The sequence below is a fragment of the Symphalangus syndactylus genome, chromosome 17 (genome assembly GCF_028878055.3).
Source record: "Symphalangus syndactylus isolate Jambi chromosome 17, NHGRI_mSymSyn1-v2.1_pri, whole genome shotgun sequence".
NCBI lineage: Eukaryota > Metazoa > Chordata > Mammalia > Primates > Hylobatidae > Symphalangus > Symphalangus syndactylus.
The window spans coordinates 14,650,212-14,670,384 of NC_072439.2; the positions used below are offsets into that span (position 1 = coordinate 14,650,212).

Consider the following 20,173-nt stretch of genomic DNA (forward strand, 5'->3'; position numbering starts at 1 on the left):
CCGGCCCTCAATCTTTTTTTTTTTTTTTTTGGCTGCACATCAAAATAACAATAGCTGTCTTTTGCGGCACCTTTAACCTGCTCAGGTACAACACTCTGCACCGTACATAATCTTTTCAGCGTCCCTGGCCAGCGACTCGCCAGCTCCCACATCATCTGATTTTAGACAGGGCTAATACCCACCACGCTGCAGCGCAGTGCGAATTCAAGAGGTTATGGATTTGAAGGGCGGAGTGAGCCCTGTGCCGAGCTCACAATGAAAGTGAAATAAATCTCTTAGCACAGGGCCTCTCCTGCTCTGCACTGTGGATGTTTGGGGCCAGGTCATCCTCTAGCTGGGACCGTCCTGGGCACTGGAGGGTGCTGAGCAGCGTCCCTGGCCTCCACCCACTCCACGCCAGAGCATCCTGCCCTACCAGTCACGACAACCACAAATATGCTCAGAGACTTCCATGCCTCAAAGGCAGGATTAAGGTCAGTCTGATGCCTCAGTTAAAATGGTGGCCCAGGAATGGCCTTGCAAGGGTCACTTGTCACAGTGGTGCCTCAGGTGTCCCCACCGGACGGCCCCTTGCAGAGACCTGCCCTTCTGGCTGCAGGAGGGAGGGTCCCTACCACCAGCTCCCACCCACTGTGTGTGGCATCCGTCCCCCGGGAGGGCTCCCTGGCAGAGGGCACGCCCTCTGTTGGATTACTCACCACTGCTGTTGTGGCCCCAAAGCAGCTGTAGACCATCTGTAAACGGGTGGGCGTGGCTTTGTTCCAATAAAACTTGATTTATAAAAACAGGTATGGCCGGGCCCAGTGGCTCGTGGTTGTAATCCCGGCACTTTGGGAGGCCAAGGGAGTCCGATCACCTGAGGTCAGGAGTTCTAGAACAGCCTGCCAACATGGTGAAACCCCGTCTCTACTAAAAATACAAAAATTAGCCAGACTTGGTGGCACATGTCTGTAGTCCCACTTACTCAGGAGGCTGAGGCAGGAGAATCGCTTGAACCTGGGAGGTGGAGGTTGCAGTGAGCTGAGATCCTACCACTGCACTCCAGCCTGGGTGACAGAGAAAGACTCTGTCTCAAAAAAAAAAAAAAGAAAACAAAAAACCAAAGCCAAAACAAAACAGGTGCAGGCCAGAATTGTGCCCGTGGACATAGTTGGTCAATTAGATTGCATACTTTAATCCAGTCTCAGTTGGTGTGTCTGGGTCTTCTGGCTAGGAAGAATGCTGCTATGGAATGTGCTGGAACAGATCCTTATGTGCGCTGTGTTGGAGTCTTTCCAGGTCAGGGGTTCTCAAACGGATCTCAGGACCCCTTTACATCTTCCAGAATGATCCAAGAGCCCCAGGAGCCTGTGTCTGGATTATGTCTGTCAATTGTTACTGTGTTAGAAATTGAGGCCAGGCATGGTAGCTCACACCTGTAATCCTAGCACTTTGGGAGGCTGAGGCAAGAGGATTGCTTGAGGTTGGGAGTTCGAGACCAGCCTGGGCCATGTAGCAAGACCCTGTCTCTACAAAAAATGAAAATTAGCCGAGCGTGGTGGTGCATGCCTGTAGTCCTAGCTACTCGGGAGGCCAAGGTGGGTGGATCACTTGAGCCTGGAAGGTTGAGGCTGCAGTGAGCCAAGATTGTACCATTGCACTCCAGCCTGGGAGACAGAGCGAGACTTTGTCTCACACACACACACACACAAAAACAAATAAATTGAAAGCTGAGAAATTCAGAGCACAAGAAGACAAGCGTGCCCCCTCTTTTAGCTGTCAACATGGCGGAGCCGTCCCTGGTGACGCAGCCTCCAAAGGCCTCCCTGTGCCCTCCTGAGACCGCAAGAGGGAAAGTGGCAGCGACAGTGATCGTGGTATCTTTGTGGCGGCCGTGTTGACCTCACTAACCCCCGAAGTGCTGCTCTAGGGTCTGTCCTCAGCGGTGACCCGGCCGGGTCGAAGGGCAGAGTTCCACTGTCACTAGCCCTCCACCCGTCCTGTGTGCTGTGATGCCCTCGCGGTGCCGTCCACGCCACCACCGCCCCCCCTCCTGTGGGTTCTGTCTCCTCGGTGTCTGGGATCCTCCTGCGTCGGTTTTTCCTTCCTCCCATCTCTCACTCCGTCTATCTGTCTTTCCCGCACCTGAGGTTGTCGCAGAGGCGCTGAGACGAGCCAGCAGGAGCTGTGGCTGCCCCTCAGGAAGGCAGAGCAGTTTCTCACTTCCTTCCCCCCAGGTCCCGTCAGGCCCCTGCAGGCACTCTCTCTTCCGGCCGGAGGTCCCTCTTGCTTCGAGGCTTACACGGTCCTTGCTGAGCTCCTAAACATCTGGTTACTATCCCCGAAGTTGGAGAAGCACCGCTCCCCAAACCCGGTGGCATTTATTATATGCCCTGCTGTGCCGCTAGGCAGCGTTCGGCACCCTGAAAGAGATCCCCCGAATGTGGCACGAGGGGTAGGAAGTGGGCAGCTCAGTGGGGAGGGGGGCGTGCAGTGAGCTTTTAGTCTTAAGTTTTCACTTTTTTTTTTTTCTTTTTTATAGAGATGGGTTCTCGCTATTTTCACCAGGTTGGTCTTGAACCCCTGGCCTCAAGTGATCCTCCCATCTTGACTTCCCAAAGTGCTGGGTTTACAGGCATGACAAAAGGCTCGGCCCTTTGTCTAAGTTTTCAAAAGGAATCAGCAAACTTAGTTATCAAGTTGTATATGTATTTATCTGGACTTTTTTTTTTTTTTTTTTTTTGCCTTTAAGGGAGACAGGGTCCATAAGGCCGGGCGCGGTGGCTCACGCCTGTAATCCCAGTGCTTTGGGAGGCCAAGGCAGGTGGATCATGAGGTCAAGAGATTGAGACCATCCTGGCCAACGTGGTGAAACCCCATCTCTACTAAAAATACAAAAATTAGCTGGGGATGGTGGTGCACGTCTGTAGTCCCAGCTACTTGGGAGGCTGAGGCAGGAGAATTGCTGGAACCCAGGAGGTGGAGGTTGCAGTGAGCTGAGATCACGCCACTGCACTCCAGCCTGGCAACAGAGCGAGACTCCGTCTCAAAAAACAAACAGACAAACAAACAAAAAAACAGACAAGGTCTTGCTGTCGCCCAGGCTGGAGTGCAGCAGCGTGATAATGGCTCACTGCAACCTCTGTTTTCTAGGCTCAAGCAATCCTCCTACCTCAGCCTCCCAAGTAGCTGGGACTACAGGCGCCTGCCACCACACCCAATATTTAAATTTTTATTAATCGAAAAAACTTTTTTGTAGAGGCAGGGTCCTGCCTGGTATCAAACTTCTGGGCTCAAGTGATCCTCCTGCCTCGGCCTTCTGAGTAGCTGGGACTACAAGCATGAGCTATTGGGCCCGGCCTAGCTTTTGTACAATGTTCATGTTACAAAATTCCAAATGTCCAAAAAGCAAGGAGAATACCTCCCACTCTGCCTTGACCTTCAGTTTCCCCCCTGTGGTAGCCTGTCTGCTTCCAGAGTGCTTGAACATGTGTGTGTTTGCTATGGGGTTTGTTGTTTTTTTTTTTTTATTTGTTTGTTTGTTTTTTTGTTTTGTTTTTGAGACGGAGTCTCACTCTGTTGCCCAAGTGGAAGTGCAATGGCATGATCTTGGCTCACTGCAACCTCCACCTCCTGGGTTCAAGTGATTCTCCTGCCTCAGCCTCCCAAGTAGCTGGGGTTATAGGCCCGCGCCACCACGTCCAGCTAATTTTTTTGTATTTTTAGTAGAGATGGGGTTTCACCACGTTGGTCAGGTTGGTCTCAAACTCCTGACCTCAGGTGATCCACCCACCTTGGGCTCCCAAAGTGCTGGGATTACAGGTATGAGCCACCGTGCCTGGCCTGATTTTTTTTTTTTTTTTTTTTTTTTTTTTTTTTTTTTGAGACGGGGTCTTGCTCTGTCTCCAGGCTGGAGTGCATTGGCTTGATATCAGCTCACTGCAACCTCCGCCTCCCAGGTTCAAGCAATTCTGCGTCAGCCTCCCGAGTAGCTGCGATACAGGCATGCGCCACCACGCCTGGCTAATTTTGTATTTTTAGTAGAGATGAAGTTTCTCCATATTGGTCAGGCTGGTCTCTAACTCCTGACCTCCAGTTATCTGCCTGCCTCGGACTCCCAAAGTGCTGGGATTACAGGCGTGAGCCACCATGCCGGGCTGGTTTGTTTGTTTGTTTTTTTTTTTTTTTTGAGACAGAGTCTTGCTGTCACCCAGGCTGGAGTGCAGTGGCGCGATCTCGGCTCACTGTAAGCTCCGCCTCCCGGGTTCACGCCATTCTCCTGCCTCAGCCTCTCCGAGTAGTTGGGACTACGGGTGCCCGCCACCACGCCCGGCTAATTTTTTGTATTTTTAGTAGAGATGGGGTTTCGTCGTGTTAGCCAGGATGGTCTCGATCTCCTGACCTCGTGATCCGCCCGCCTCGGCCTCCCAAAATGCTGGGATTACAAGCGTGAGCCACCACGCCTGGCCTGTTTGTTTGTTTTTTAGACAGAGTCTTGCTCTGTTGCCCAGGCTGGAGTACGGTGGCACGCACGATCTTAGCTTACTGCAGACTCGAATTCCTGAGCTCAAGTGATCCTCCTGCCTCAGCCTCCCAAGTAGTAGGGACTATAGGCTGTATACCACTATACCTGGCTAATTTTAAACATTTTTATAGAGATGGGTTCTTGCCATGTTACCCAGGCTGGTCTTGAACTCCTAGCCTCAAATAATCCTTCTGCCTCAGCTTCCCAGGGTGCTGGGATTATAGGCCTGAGCCACTGCTCCTGACCTCATTTTTTTTTTTTGAGACAGAGTATCAGTGTCTCCCAGGCTGGAGTGCAGTGGCACGATCTCGACTCACTGCAACCCCTGCCTCTTGGGCTCAAGCCATCCTCCCACCACAGCCTTCCAGGTAGTTGGGACTAGAGGTAAATTTTGTAGTGATGGGTTTTGCCATGTTGCCCAGGTGATCTTCAACTCCCGGACTCAAGTGATCCTCCCGTCTTGGCCTCCCAAATCATATCTGGGATTACAGGCGTGAGCCACTGCACACAGCCCCAATTTAACTTTTCTTTTTCTTTTTTTCTTTTTTTCCTGAGGCGGAGTCTCGCTCTGTTACCCAGGCTGGAGTTCAGTGATGCGGTCTCGGCTCACTGCAAGCTCCACCTCCCGGGTTCACGCCATTCTCCTGCCTCAGCCTCCTCAGTAGCTGGGACTACAGGTGCCCGCCACCTCGCCCAGCTAATTTTTTGTATTTTTAGTAGAGATGGAGTTTCACTGTGTTAGCCAGGTTGGTCTCGATCTCCTGATCTCGGCCTCCCAAAGTGCTGGGATTACAGGCGTGAGCCACCACACCTGGCCCATTTTAACTTTTCTGATAATGATTTCCCTTTTGCCAAAAACAGCAAGTGGGTTTTAGATTAAGTCTCTCCTTTTACCAGGCATGGTAGGAGACCTTGAGTTAGGGCTATGGTGGTATCATTTAATAGGGACATTTGACTTCACTAGGTTCAATGATAGGAGACTTAAAAGCTTTACCATTATGGAAATTTGTAGTCATTTAAATTGTTATTATTGTTATTTTTTTTTTTTTTCAGACAGAGTTTTGCTCTTGTTGCCCAAGCTGGAGTGCAGTGGTGTGGTCTCAGCTCACCGCACCCTCTGCCTCCCAGGTTCAAGTGATTCTCCTGCCTCAGCCTCCTGAGTAGCTGGGATTACAGGCATGCACCACCACGCCTGGCTAATTTTGTATTTTTAGTAGAGCTGGGGTTTCTCCATGTTGGCCAGGCTGGTCTCGAACTCCCAACCTCAGGTGATCTGTCCGCCTTGGCCTCCCAAGGTGCTGGGATTACAGGCATGAGCCACTGCACCCGGCCAATGATTTAAATTATTAATGAAGAATAAAAAGAGGCTGGGCGCAGCGGCTTATGCTTGTAATTTCAGCACTTTGGGAGGCCGAGGCGGGCAGATCACCTGAGGTCGGGAGTTAGAGATCAGCCTGGCCAACATGGTGAAACCTCGTCTCTACCAAAGACACAAAAATTAGCTGGGTATGCTGTCACGCGCCTGTACTCTCAGCCATTTGGGAGGCTGAGGCGGGAGAATCGCTTGAACCCGGGAGACGGAGGTTGCAGTGAGCTGAGATTGCACCACTGCAGTTCAGCCTGGGTGACAGTGAGACTCTGTCTCAAAAAAAAACAAAAGAAAAAAAAGTAAGTCCCACGTAGCCGTCACCTTCTGTAGTAGTCGTCTGCTGTGTTTGATGTTGTTCATTTTGCTCATTTCTACCCCCCCACTTACCTTCACCTGACTGGATTGTTTAAGAGAAGGGATCTTGCTGTGTTGCTCAGGGTGGAGCACAGTGGCTATTCACTGTGCATGACAACCCCAAACTCCTGGGCTCACGTGACCCTCCGGCCTCAGTCTCCCAAGCAGCTGGGACTACAGTTGTAAGCCACTGTACCGGCTCCTACTGGATCATTTTGAAGTGGGTTACAGATGCCATAACTATAACACAGACATCATAGGTACAGGAATTTTAATACATCTTCCCCAGTGGCTCATAGATCACGCAGATAGAAAATCTGTCAGGAGGGCCAGGCACTGTGGCTCACGCCTGTAATCCCAGCACTTTGGGAGGCCAAAGCGGGTGGATCACGAGGTCAAGAGATCGAAACCATTCTGGCCAACATGGTGAAACCCTGTCTCTACTAAAAATACAAACATTAGCTGGGCGTGGTGGCATGCACCTGTAGTCCCAGCTACTCGGGAGGCTGAGGCAGGAGAATTGCTTGAACCCAGGAGGCGGAGGTCTCAGTGAGTCAAGATCGTGCCACTGCACTCCAGCCTGGTGACAGAGTGAGACTCCGTCTCAAAAAAAAAAAAAAAAGAAAATCGGCCAGGATGCCGGGCACGGTGGCTCAGCCCTATAATTCCAGCACTTTGGGAGGCCAAGGCAGAACAGAGTCTGACCGTCTGGCCCCCTCCTGGCTCCGTCCGCTCCTCCTGCCACCTCCTGCTGTCCCGGTCACTTGGTTTTTGGCCTGCCTGGCCCCCAGCCACCCTGCTGGCCGCCTGCTCTCCAGGCTGCCCCTCTCCGAGGGCTGCGCCCCCGACCTGTCCTCCGTCTTGGTGGGGCTGGGACTGTATTTTCCATCCTCTGCAGTGGGCTGGTTTCCTGTGTGCACTGAGGCCCCTCTGCTTGGCTGCCCCTGGCTGCCCCGTGCAGCTGAGCCGTGAGCGGGCCTGTGCACCCCTCTCCCGCTGGCTGGAGCTCAGGATGCTCAAGCTGTTTTGGGAAATAATGCTGCTGCAAACATAGGACGAGCAGCTGCCCCTCTGCGCACGTGGCCTTCGGACACATGTGAGGGCCGCTCTAGCTTGGGTGCTCACTGCGGGCGATTCCATCCTCCAGGGGACACTGGGGGATGTCTGGGGACATTCATGACTCGGGCGCTCCTGGCTTGGAGTGGGTGGAGGCCTGGAGTGCTGATCAGCACTCTGCAGGGCCCAGGACAGCCCCACCCCAGAGAGTGAGCCGACCCCAAATGGCAGCTTTGGCAAGAGGGGTGTGCCTGGCCACAGAGGTGCTGGGCCATATGCAGATGAGTGCCCTGTTCATCCCTCTGAGCGCCGTGTGGCTTCTCCCCTGCTGCTTTCCCTGCCCCACTGATACTGGGGGCACTTGACTTTTCTCTTTTTAATACGGAGTCTCATTCTGTCACCCACGCTGGAGTGCAGTGGCGAGATCCCGGCTCACTGCAACCTCCACCTCCCGGGTTCAAACGATTCTGTTGCCTCAGCCTCTTGAGTATTAGGGATTATGCGCCCCGACCACCATGCCTGGCTAATTTTTAAATTTATTTTTAATTTTTTTATGTTTTTGAGACGGAGTCTTGCTCTGTCGCCCAGGCTGGAGTGTAGTGGTGCGATCTCAGCTCACCACAAGCTCCACCTCCCGGGTTGACGCCATTCTCCTTTCTCAGCCTCCCAAGTAGCTGGGACTGCAGGTGCCCGCCACAAATGCCTGGCTAATTTTTTGTATTTTTAGTAGAAATGGGGTTTCACCGTGTTAGCCAGGATGGTCTCGACCTCCTGACCTTGTGATCCACCCACTTCGGCCTCCCAAAGTGCTGGGATTACAGGCATGAGCCACCGTGCCCAGCCAATTTTTGTATTTTTGGTAGAGACGGGGTTTGGCGATGTTGCCCAGGCTAGTCTCGAACTCCTGGCCTCAAGTGATCTGCCCACCTCAGCCTCCCAAAATGCTGGGATTACAGAGTAAGCCACTGTGCCCAGCCCCCTTTTTTTTTTTTTTTTTTTTGAGACGGAGTCTCGCTCTGTCGCCCAGGCTGGAGTGCAGTGGCGCGATCTTGGCTCACTGCAAGCTCCGCCTCCCGGGTTCACGCCATTCTCCTGCCTCAGCCTCTCCGAGTAGCTGGGACTACAGGCGCCCGCCACCACGCCCGGCTAATTTTTTCTTTTTTTTGTATTTTTTAGTAGAGACGGGGTTTCACCGTGGTCTCGATCTCCTGACCTCGTGATCCACCCGCCTCGGCCTCTCAAAGTGCTGGGATTACAAGCGTGAGCCATCGGGCCCAGCCCCCTTTTTAAAAAAAAATTAATAAACTTTATTTTCTAGAGCAGTTCTAGGTTCACAGCAAAATTGAGCAGAAGGTACAGAGTGCCCATAGACCCCCTGCCCCAACAGGCATAGCCGCCCCCACTGTCAGCCTCTCCCACAGAGCGGTGCATTGGTTACAGTCGATGGCCTGATGGCCCTCTGTGGAGTCATCCTCATCTCTCAGAGTCCACAGTCTACACCAGGGCTTGCCCTTGGTGTTTTTTTTTTTTTTTTTTTTTTTTTTTTGAGATAGTGTCTCACTCTGTCGCCTAGGCTGGAGTGTAGTGGCGTGGTCTCGGCTCACTGCAACCTCTGCCTCCCGGGTTCAAGCGATTCTCCTGCCTCAGCCTCCTGAGTAGCTGGGACTACAGGTGCGTGCCACCACGCCTGGCTAATTTTTGTATTTTTAGTAGAGATGGGGTTTCACCATGTTGGCCAGGCTGGTCTCGAACTCCTAACCTCAAGTGATCCGCCCGCCTTGGCCTCCCAGAGTGTTGAGATGATGGGTGTGAGCCACTGCGCCTGGCCTGCTTCATGTTTTAAATAACGGCTTTATTATGTTCCTGCAGTTCACCCAGTTAAAGTGCACAGTTCAGGTATGTTCATAGTTGTGTAATCATCACTGAAGTCTATTTTAGAACATTTTGTCACCTTGAAAGGAAACCCTGAACCCTGTCCCAGCTACTACTTCCTTTTTCTGCATTTCTTCCCGCAGCCTCTGGCACCCTTAAATCCCCTTCCTGCCTCTGTGGCTTGGCTTGTCCTGGAAATTTCATAGAAATGGGATCATGCACTGCGCAGCCTTCTGTGTCTGGTGTTTCTCACTGAGTGTGACGTCCTCAAGGTGCATCCACGCTGTGGCCTGGGTCACAGCCTTGCTTCTTTTCATGGCTGAGTCGTATTTTATTTTGTCTTATATTTTATTTTATATTTTAAGACAGTCTTGCTCTATTGCCCAGGCTGGAGTACAATGGCGCAATCTCTACTTACTGCAACCTCCGCCTCCCAGGTTCAAGCAATTCTCCTGCCTCAGCCTCTGGAGTAGCTGGGATTACAGGTGCCTGCCACCATGCCCAGTTAATTTTTGTATTTTTAGTAGAGACGGGGTTTCACCATGTTGACCAGGGTGGTCTCGAACTCCTGACTTCAGGTGATCTGCCCTCCTTGGCCTCCCAAAGTGCTGGGATGACAGGCATGAGCCACCGCACCCGGCCTGAGTCATATTTTAACACATGGATGGCCACATTGTGTTGATCCTCTCACTTGTTTTCTTTTCTTTTCTGTCTTTTTTTTTTTTTTTTTGAGATGGAGTTTTGCTGTTTTTGCCCAGGCTGGAGTGCAGTGGCGTGATCTCGGCTCACTGCAACCTCCACCTCCTGGGTTCAAGCAATTGTCCTTCCTCAGCCTCCCGAGTAGCTGGGATTACAGGCGCCTGCCACTATGCCCGGCCAATTTTGTATTTTTAGTAGAGACAGGTTTCACCATGTTGGCCACGCTGGTCTTGAACTCCTGACCTCGTGATCTGCCTTCCTTGGCCTCCCAAAGTGCTAGGATTACAGGTGTGAGCCACCGCACCCGGCCTCAATCCTCTCACCTGTTGATGGACACCTGGGTTGCTTCCACCCTCAGGCTGTTGTCAGTGATGCTGTGTGAACCTGCATGTACAGGTTGAAGTCCCTCTTCCTCTCCATCCGTGCCACCTCTCCCCGAAGCCAGCTGCTCTGTGCTGGAGAGCTGGCCCTGAGCCTCCTCCTGGCTCCCAGGCTGCTCCCAGCATGTCAGAGGCACTCAGTGATGGTTGGGAGAACTGAGGGGCTGAAGCAGGTATTGGTGGGCCCTCGATGTCCACGGTGGGTTTCGGAGCAGCCCTTGAAACCCTTGTAGCTGTAGATGGGTGTGTACATGTTCAAACGGGTTTTTCTGATCCTGGTGGATTGCTTGCTTGAGCCCCAGAGTTCAAAACCAGCCTGGGCAAAGCAGCAAGACCTCATCTCTAAAAAAAATTAGCTGGGCATGGGTGATGTGTGTCTGTGGTCCCAGCTACTCAGGAGCCTGAGGCAGGAGGATCGCTTGAGCCCGGGGTTCGAGGCTGCGGTGAGCTACGATTGCACCACTGCCCTCCATCCTTGGCAACAGAGTGAGATCCTTTCTAAAAAAAAAAAAAAAAAAAAAAGGCCGGGCGCAGTGGCTCACGCCTGTAATCCCAGCACTTTGGGAGGTCGAGGCGGGCGGATCACGAGGTCAGGAGATCGAGACCATCCTGGCTAACATGGTGAAACTCCACCTCTACTAAAAATACAAAAAATTAGCTGGGTGTGGTGGCGGGTGCCTGTAATCCCAGCTACTTGGGAGGCTGAGGCAGGAGAATGGCGAACCTGGGAGGCAGAGCTTGCAGTGAGCCGAGATTGTGCTACTGCACTCCAGCCTGGACAACAGAGCAAGACTCCGTCTCAAAAAAAAAACAAAAAAAACAGGCCGGGTACTGTGGTTCATGCTGTAATCCCAGCTGTTTGGGAGGCTGAAGTGGGTGGATCCCTTCAGCTCAGGAGTTCAAAACCAGCCTGGCCAACATGGCGAGACCCTGTCTCTATTAAAAATACAAAAATTAGCCGGGTGTGATGGCTCATGCCTGTAGTCCCAAGCTACTCAGGAGGCTGAGGCACAAGAATCACTTGAACCTGGGAGGCGGAGATTGCAATGAGCTGAGATGGCACCACTACACTCTACCCTGGGCGACAGAGTGAGACTCCATCTCAAAAAAAAAAAATTTTTTTTTCTGGAAAAGATAAGTCAGGCTTTATCAGGTTCTTAGTTTATGGTGAACAAAGAAAGAAAGCCTGCAGAGAAGGGCCTTGGCCTTCATTGTGACCCCCATACTGTTTGCATTTGAACAGCCGTCAGGCCTTGAATCCCCAAGGGGCGGAAGGAGGAAGAGCTGACATTCTATGTATGTCTCTGTCCTCCCTTTTCCTAAGGACGCTCCTGAACCAGGGCATTTCTGCCTCTAGGGGACACATGGTGATATCTGGGGGACATCATTCATTGTCATGACTGGTAGAGGCCAGGGCTGCTGCAGTGCCTCTGCAGTGCCCCTGCAGTGCCCAAGACGGCCCCACTGTCCAGTGCCCAGAGCAGGAGACCCAGCCCATCCCAGAGTGGGTCAGCCCTAATGTCAGCCATGCTGAGGTCGAGAAACCTGTGTTAATTACATGGAAACCAACCGAGTCCAATCCTGCTCGCACCAGGCACGGGATAAACTCCCGACGGGGCAGACGTGGAAACCAGGGGGACCCCCAGCTCCTGGGATTCACCTCCTCTCTCTCTCCCCACTCAGTGTGTGGATTTTAATGTGTGCAGCCTCCTGGGACCTCAGTAGGGCAGAGCATCATGGGATAAGGAGTCTCTTGGGGGCCTCACCAGGGGGTCTCGCCCAGGGTGATTTCACACCCCCTCACCCCATACTGGATGATGTCTGGGGACATTTGTGGTTGTCACAACTATGGGATGTTCCTGGCATGGAGTAGGTGGGGGTCAGAGATGCTGCTCAGCACCCTGCAGTGCCCAGGAAGGCTCCACCCCAGAGAATGATCCAGGACCTGGCCCCAATGTCCGCAGTGCCAGGGGAGAGGAACTTGTTGCCCTGGGGGCATCTAGATGGCAGACCATCAGGAGGGGGGCCCTAGATGGCAGACCACCGGGAGGGGGTCCCTGTTGGGTATTGGTAGAGTGTGGAGGGGCGGCTTCTGATAAAATGCCTCGGCTTCTCCAGCCGCCAGATCCAGCTCAGGTGCTGAGCTCCTCGTCGCACACCTGCTGAGTCAGGTGACCTGGGGGGGGGGGGGGCAGGCTGTGGAGCCGGGCTGGGGACGGACCCCAGGGGATGAAGGCATCAGGATAAAAGCACACAAAGGGCGGGTGGAGCTGAGGGTCGCAGGAGGTGCCCTGGCAGGCGAGACTGGCACTGGAGCCTTACCCAGGAAGCTCATGGATGCTGGCATGTGCCTCTTGCTGTTCAGATGGGACAGGGTCTCTCCATCTCGGCACTGGACAGTGGGACCGTCCTGGGCACTGCAGGGTGCCGAGCAGCGTGCCTGGCCTCCACCCACTCCATGCTAGGAGCTTCTCCCAGTGGCAACAACCACAAATGTCCCAGACATGGCCCAGCATACCTTGGGATCTGAATCATGTTTGGTTGAGAACCAGTGATAGAGGTGACACATGTTCACTGCCACAAAAGCTGCTGTAAACACTAAGTATTAGGAAAAACTCCTGAGACCCCCATGTGTGCGTGGTGCCCCGTGATGATGATTTGTGCTTCTGGGTGCGTCCTGCATGCAGTGCCAAAAGCCCTCGCTAGAGGGGCCTGAGACCCTGAGGGAAGGGACTGGGGTGCCGCTTGTGAGCGGGACAGCCCCCTGGCATGGCCCAGGTATCATGGCCCTTTACTCTGATGCAGATTGCCCCCCAACGAGGGCTGGGACACAGTGTTTGGTTCACAACTGGTGCCCACAGACACCCACTTGGCATTTGGTGGCTGAACAGCGTCTGCCTCTGGTGTCCCTGCAGATGGAGGACGGCCATACCCTCTTCGACTATGAGGTCCGCCTGAATGACACCATCCAGCTCCTGGTCCGCCAGAGCCTCGTGCTCCCCCACAGCGCCAAGGAGCGGGACTCCGAGCTCTCTGACACCGACTCCGGCTGCTGCCTGGGCCAGAGTGAGTCAGACAAGTCCTCCACCCACGGCGAGGCGGCCGCCGAGACTGACAGCAGGCCAGCCGACGAGGACATGTGGGATGAGACGGAGTTGGGACTGTACAAGGTGAGCCTCCTCTCTGCAGCTGCTGTGGGGTTGGACATTGTCCCTACCATTCTGGTCTTTGCATACCCAGGGCTCACGGGAGGGGCTTCCCACGCCCCTCTCCAGCTCTGGCTGGGCAGAAATGGCCAAGGGGTGGTTTCCTGCACGTTCCTTGAGGGGAACACGGTACCCTGGGATTCCTTTGTGGACCTCTAGAGCAGAGTCCTGTGTGGCGGCCTGCGGATGTCTTCGTGAAGCTTGCAGTGGCTGTGACGTTTCTGAACTTGCTGCCACCATGTAAGATCAGGAAATGTCACAGAAAGATCTGGGTTTCCAGCTCTTTTCTTTTTTCTTTTTTTTTTTTTTTTTTTGGCAGGGTCTCACTTTGTTGCCCAGCCTGGGGTGCAGTGGTGTGATCACAGCTCACTGCAGCCTCGAAGTCCTGGGCTCAAGTGATCCTCCCACCTCAGCCTCCTGAGTAGCTGATGTTATAGGCATGTGCAACCACACCCAGCTAATTTTATTTTATTTTATTATTTTTTTAATACATGGTCTCATTCTGTCGCCCAGGCTGGAGTACAGTGGTGCCATCTTGGCTCACTGCAACCTCCATCTCCCGGGTTCAAGCAATTCTCGTGCCTCAGCCTCCTGAGTAGCTGGGATTACTGGCATGTGCCACCACACCTGGCTAATTTTTGTATTTTTTGTAGAGACGGGATTTCGCCATGTTGGCCAGGCTAGTCTCAAACTCCTGGCCTCAAGTGATCCTCCCGCCTCAGCCTCCCAAAGTGCTGGAATTATAGGTGTGAGCCACCGCACCCAGTCTGTTTTATTTTTTAGTAGACACTGGGTCTTACCATGTTGCCCAGGCTAGTCCTGAATTCCGGGGCTCAAGCGATCCACCTGCCTCAGCCTCCCAAAGTGCTAGGATTCCGGGCGTGAGCCACGACGCCTTGCCTGGATTTCCAGCTTCTCTTGACAAATGGGCAGCTCTGGTCTCTCAGGGCCTCCCAGCAGCTGTGGCTGAAGCAGAGCCGCAGGGGCCTTTAAGACAGTCCATGCCCCCTGACCCTGCATCCCCGTCACCCCTGCTGGGGCTAGTTTCTCATGGGCAGTGGTTCCCAGCCGGGGAGGAGAAACCTCGCCGTGGGCATTTGAGTTTGCGCCCTGGTTCCAGAGCATCCCAGTGTCCGAGAACCAAGATGGTCTTCCATCAGTTTTCCTCACCCCGTTGGGATGCCAGAGTTCCCTCATTCCTCACAGGTCAATGAGTACGTCGATGCTCGGGACACGAACATGGGGGCGTGGTTTGAGGCGCAGGTTGTCAGGGTGACGCGGAGGGCCCCCTCCCGGGACGAGCCCTGCAGCTCCACGTCCAGCCCGGCGCTGGAGGAGGACGTCATTTACCACGTGAAATACGATGAGTGAGTCACGGCAGGTGGGCGGGCCTGGGTACTTAGGCTCTGTGATGCGTGTCCTTGGCTGCGGGTGTTCAGGCCAGAGCGCGGCACTGTCTCGAGATGGCGATCAGGATCTGGGGTCCCACCCTCGAATTCCTAACAGCATACAAGGCTGCCCACTCGGGGACTAGCCTGGGGACCCGAAGCCGGCTGCTCCCTCCTGTCTCCGCAGAGTGTTCCTCTCTGCTCAGACGCTGAAACTGCCACCCCATCCGTTTTTCTGTTTTATTCCATCTTCCGGGTTTGTCATCTCTCCCTTATCCCCACCCCTAACGTCAGTCTCCAGTCCTTGCACGACTGTTTACTGGGCACTTCCTACCTGCCAAGCACGGGGTCCACACACCAGGGGACACAGATGGTGGCTGCGTCTGTCCGTGCTGCCATCGTGAGATTTCACAGACGGCATGGCCTAAACACGGACGTTGGTTGACTTGCTCACTGCAACCTCCACCTCCCAGGTTCAAGCGATTCTCCTGCCTCAGCCTCCTGAGTAGCTGGGACTACAGGTGCCTGCCACCACACCTGGCTAATTTTTGTATTTGTATTTTATTTTATTTTTATTTTTTATTTTTTTGAGACAGAGTCTTACTCTGTTGCCTAGGCTGGAGTGCAGTGGTGTGGTCTTGGCTCACTGCAACCTCCGCCTCCCAGGTTCAAGTGATTCTCCTGCCTCAGCCTCCCGAGTAGCTGTGATTACAGGTGTGTGGCCACCATGCCTGGCTAATTTTTGTATTTTTAGTAGAGATGGTGTTTCACTGTGTAGGTGAGGCTGGTCTCAAACTTCTGACCTCGTGATCCACCCGCCTCAGCCTCCCAGAGTGCTGGGATTCAGGTGTGAGCCGCCGCACCCAGGTTATTTTATTTTTTTGAGACAGTCTCACTCTGTCCCCCAGGCTGGTGCGATCTCGGCTCACTGCACCCTCCGCCTCCCGGGTTCAAACGATTCTGTTGCCTCAGCCTCCCAAGTAGCTGGGACTACAGGCGTGCACCACTGCGCCCGGCTAATTTTTGTTTTTGTTCTGTTTTTGAGACAGAGTTTCACTCTTGTTGCCCAGGCTGGAGTCAATGGTGTGATCTCAGCTCACCGCGACCTCCGCCTCCCAGGTTCAAGCAATTCTCCTGCCTCAGCCTCCCGAGTAGCTGGGATTACAGGCATGTGCCACCACGCCTGGCTAATTTTGTATTTTTAGTAGAGATGGGGTTTCTCCATGTTGGCTGGTCTCCAACTTCCGACCTCAGATGATCTGCCCGCCTCAGCCTCCCAAAGTGCTGGGATTACAGGCGTGAGCCACCCTGCCCGGCCATGCCTGGCTAATTTTTGTATTTTTAGTAGAGGTGGGGTTTCACCGTGTTGGTCAGGCTGGTCTTGAACTCCTGACCTCAGGTGATCTTCCCTCCTCGGCCTCCCAAAATGCTGGGATTACAGGAGTGGGCCACCTTGCCTGGCCTCTTGTTCTAAAGACACCAGTCCTTTTGGATTGGGGCCCACCCTACTGCAGTGTGATCTCATCTGAATATGATTTCATCTGCAAAGGTTCTATCTACAAAGACCGTTTCCAAAAACGATCCTATTCGTGGGTACTGGGGATCAGCCTTCGAACATTTCTTTCTGCAGGGGACACGGGCAACCCATAACAATTCTGTACCTGGAATGTGCCTTAATACACCTGCGTGTTCTCAACACCAGCAAATAAGCCTTTTGGGAGAGGCCTCTGCACACTGTCGGGAGGGGCCGTCTCCACCTCAACTCGTTTCTCATTGAGGGAACGAGGGTTGCTCTTACCACGGGGTCTAAGGCCGGGGCTTTCCTCCCAGCTACCCGGAGAACGGTGTGGTCCAGATGAACTCCAGGGACGTCCGAGCGCGCGCCCGCACCATCATCAAGTGGCAGGACCTGGAGGTGGGCCAGGTGGTCATGCTCAACTACAACCCCGACAACCCCAAGGAGCGGGGCTTCTGGTACGACGCAGAGATCTCCAGGAAGCGCGAGACCAGGACGGCGCGGGAACTCTACGCCAACGTGGTGCTGGGGTGAGCCTCGCGTCCTAGGGCGAGTCCTCCCTCTCTCCTTTCCTCCCCTCCCGGCCGCCCAGCCCCTCCGGCCCCCGGACTGGCTTTGAAGCCGTCCAGCCAGCGCTGTGTGTGCGAGGCCCTTAGCCTCCGGCCTGGCCTTCCTGCCTCCCCTCTAGGGTCTGCTCCTGCCCATTGCTAAGCATCTTTCTAAGACCGACCACCTTGTGCCCCTGAGTGCCTCTGCCCAGGGAACCGTCTCTGACCCCCAGTCCCTGACAGGCAGAGTTGTCAAGCTTCCTCTTTCTCGTGGTTTTTTTTTTTTTTTTTTTTTTTTTTTTTTTTTTTTTTTTTTTTAAGACAGAGTCTCACTCTGTCGCCCAGGCTGGAGTGCAGTGGCGCGATCTCGGCTCACTGCAAGCTCTGCCTCCTGGGTTCACGCCATTCTCCTGCCTCAGCCTCCCGAGTAGCTGGGACTACAGGCATCCACCACCACACCTGGCTAATTTTTTTGTATTTTTAGTAGAGACGGGGGTTTCACTGTTAACCAGGATGGTCTTGATCTCCTGACCTCATGATCTGCCTGCCTCGGCCTCCCAAAATGCTGGGATTACAGGCAGTGAGCCACCATGCATGGCCTCAAGCTTCCTTTTTCTCTTGTTTGTTTCAAATTTGGTGAATAGGTCCCATTCACAGGGTCAAAATTCAGAAAGCACCCAAGACCACACATGAAGGTTCTCCCTCCTCTGCCTGGTCACCCAGTTTCCTTTTTTTGGCGACATCACTGTTACCAACTTTCCAGGGACATTCTGTTCATAAACATACACGCCAAACCACACTGCTTAGGAGTTGGCAAACTGCAGTCCACAGGCCTGCTGTGGTCCGCTGCCTGCTTTGACAAATAGTTTTATTGGGACACAGTCACACCCATTTTTATCTTATTACCTGTGGTTGCTTTTGTGTTATAAGAGCAGAGTTGTGTAGTTGCAACAGAGACTGTGTGGCCTACAAAGCTGAAAATCCTTCCTGTCTGGCCCTTTGCAGAAACATTTTGCAAAGCCTGTTCTTTCTCCCTTACCTCTTTGTGTGTATGTGTGTGTGATAAATTATATGTAACAGAAAATTTACCTCTTTTTTTTTTTTTTTTTTTTTTTTAAGACAGAGTCTTCCTCTGTCACCCAGTCTGGGGTATAGTGGCATGATCTTGGCTCACTGCAGCCTCCACCTCCCTGGTTCATGTGATTCTCCTGCCTCAGCCTCCCAAGTAGCTCGGATTACAGGCGCCCGCCACCATGCCTGGCTAATTTTTGTATATATATATATTTTTTAGTAGAGTCTGGGTTTCACCATGTTGTCCAGGCTGGTCTCGAACTCCTGACCTCAAGTGATTCGCCCGCCTCAGCCTCCCACAGTGCTGGGATTACAGACATGAGCCACTGCGTCCGGCCGAAAATTTACCATTGGAACCATGTTTAAGTGCACAGTTCAGTGGCATTAAACGCATTTACGTTGTTAATGCAGCCATCTCCAGCACTTTATCCTCTTCCCAAACTGAAACTCTGACTCCATGAAACACTCACTCCCCAGCCCCTGACACCTCTGCATCCTACTTTCCATCTCTGTGAATCTGACGACGCGGGGGACCTCCTAGGGATGGGATCACACAGGATTTGTCCTTTTGCATCTGTTCACTGACATCACTGAGCGTGATGTCCTTGAGGTGCATCAGGCTGTAGCCTGGTCGGAATATCCTTCCTTTTTGTGGCCGAATGATAGTACATGACATGTCTATAAACACGAGCATCTTGGCAACGGCGTTCCAAGTACAGGTACAGCAAGCGTGCAGAGGTCCTGGGTCGGGACATTTGTGGTGCATCTGTGGCCCAGTAGGGAGGTCAGTGAGCTGCAGGGGATGGAGGGGAGTGGCTGGGGCTGTGGGAGCCTCCTCACTGAGTCTGGGCCTTCAGGGCATGGCTCGGGTATGGTGTGGAATTGGCCTTTATTCAGTGCTAGGGACAGTTCTGAATCTGAGATTTTCTGAGAAACTACCTGGATTGTTATATGGAATCTGATTTTTAAATGCTGGTGACTAACTTTTTTTTTTTTTTTTTTTTTTTTTGAGACAGTCTTGCTCTGTCGCCCAGGCTGGAATGCAGTGGCAGGATCTCTGCTTACTGCAACCTCCACCTCCCGGGTTCAAGGGATCCTCCTGCCTCAGCCTCCTGAGTAGCTGTGCCCACCACCAGCTTATTTTTGTATTTTTAGTGGAGAGAGAGTTTCACCATGTTGGCCAGGCTGGTCTTGAACTCCTGACCTCAGGTGATCCACCCACCTCAGCCCCTCAAAGTGCTGGGATTACAGGCGTGAGCCACCGCGCCCGGCCTATCTGGTTTTATAAAGGGCAGTTCCCCTGCACACACTCCCTTGCTTGCCAGCATGTAAGATGTGCCTGTGCTCCTCATTCACCTTCTACCATGATTATGAGGCCTCCCCTGCCATGCCGAACTGAGTCCATTAAACCTCTTTCCTTGCTAAATTACCCAGTCTTTATTATTTAGTATGTCTTTATTAGCAACATGAGAACAGACTCGTACAACCCCTTCCAAGCTGTCGTCGTGGCTGATATAATCCACTTCTTTGCGGTTGAAGGATGGGGGCTCATTTTTTTTTTAACTTGGCTCCTGGAGGCCGCCTGCGGTTCCCAGGGCCTTCCTGCAGTTCCTTGCCCCGTGGGTTCCTCTGATGTGGCTACTCATGTGAAGCCAGCAAGGGAGGTCTTCAGCTAGTCAGCTAGTAAGATTTAGAGCATTGTGTGATGCGTCATCATCCCGGGAGTGACAGGCCATCAGCTCTGCTGTATTTTATGGTTTAGGTTTAAGTCACAGCCCTGTCCATACTTTTATGGGGAGAAATGCCTACAAATGCGTGGTTACCAGGAGGTGGGGGTTGTGGGGCCACCTTAAGCTCCATCCGCACCAGTTATACACCAGCTGCTGTCCGTTTACCCTGAGACGGATAACCTGCCCAGCCAGCACACAGGGGCTTCCTCTACCTCAGTCCCTTCCCTAGCAGAAGAAAACTGCTTTTCTGCGCATTGACTGTCGCAAGGAAGGGGCGTCACCAGGCAGGGAAATGAAGATACCTGGCCCAACACACCTTGGGGTGTTTGGGTTTGTTTGATCCATTCACGCTTGTGTCCCGAGCCCTCTGGGGATGCAGGAGGCACAGCGGGAAAGGGAGCAGGTGCTCAGTCCAGGCGGCCTGGGGCAGACACTGTCCCTTGCCAGCCCCACGGGAGCTTCCAGGGACGCAGTGAGAGG

The 20,173-nt window shown here is 53.2% G+C and overlaps 1 protein-coding gene across 2 annotated transcripts in view; it reads left to right on the plus strand.

Moving 5' to 3' along the window:
• The window catches only part of UHRF1 (ubiquitin like with PHD and ring finger domains 1), a 53,384-nt gene that overhangs the window by 6,938 nt on the left and 26,273 nt on the right, over positions 1 to 20,173 (plus strand). For both annotated transcript variants that reach the window (XM_055251376.2, XM_055251377.2), the window contains exons 3-5: positions 13,150 to 13,404; positions 14,647 to 14,807; positions 16,659 to 16,874. In XM_055251376.2, coding sequence (XP_055107351.2) covers positions 13,150 to 13,404; positions 14,647 to 14,807; positions 16,659 to 16,874 — 632 coding nt within the window. The remainder of the gene's footprint in view (positions 1 to 13,149; positions 13,405 to 14,646; positions 14,808 to 16,658; positions 16,875 to 20,173) is intronic.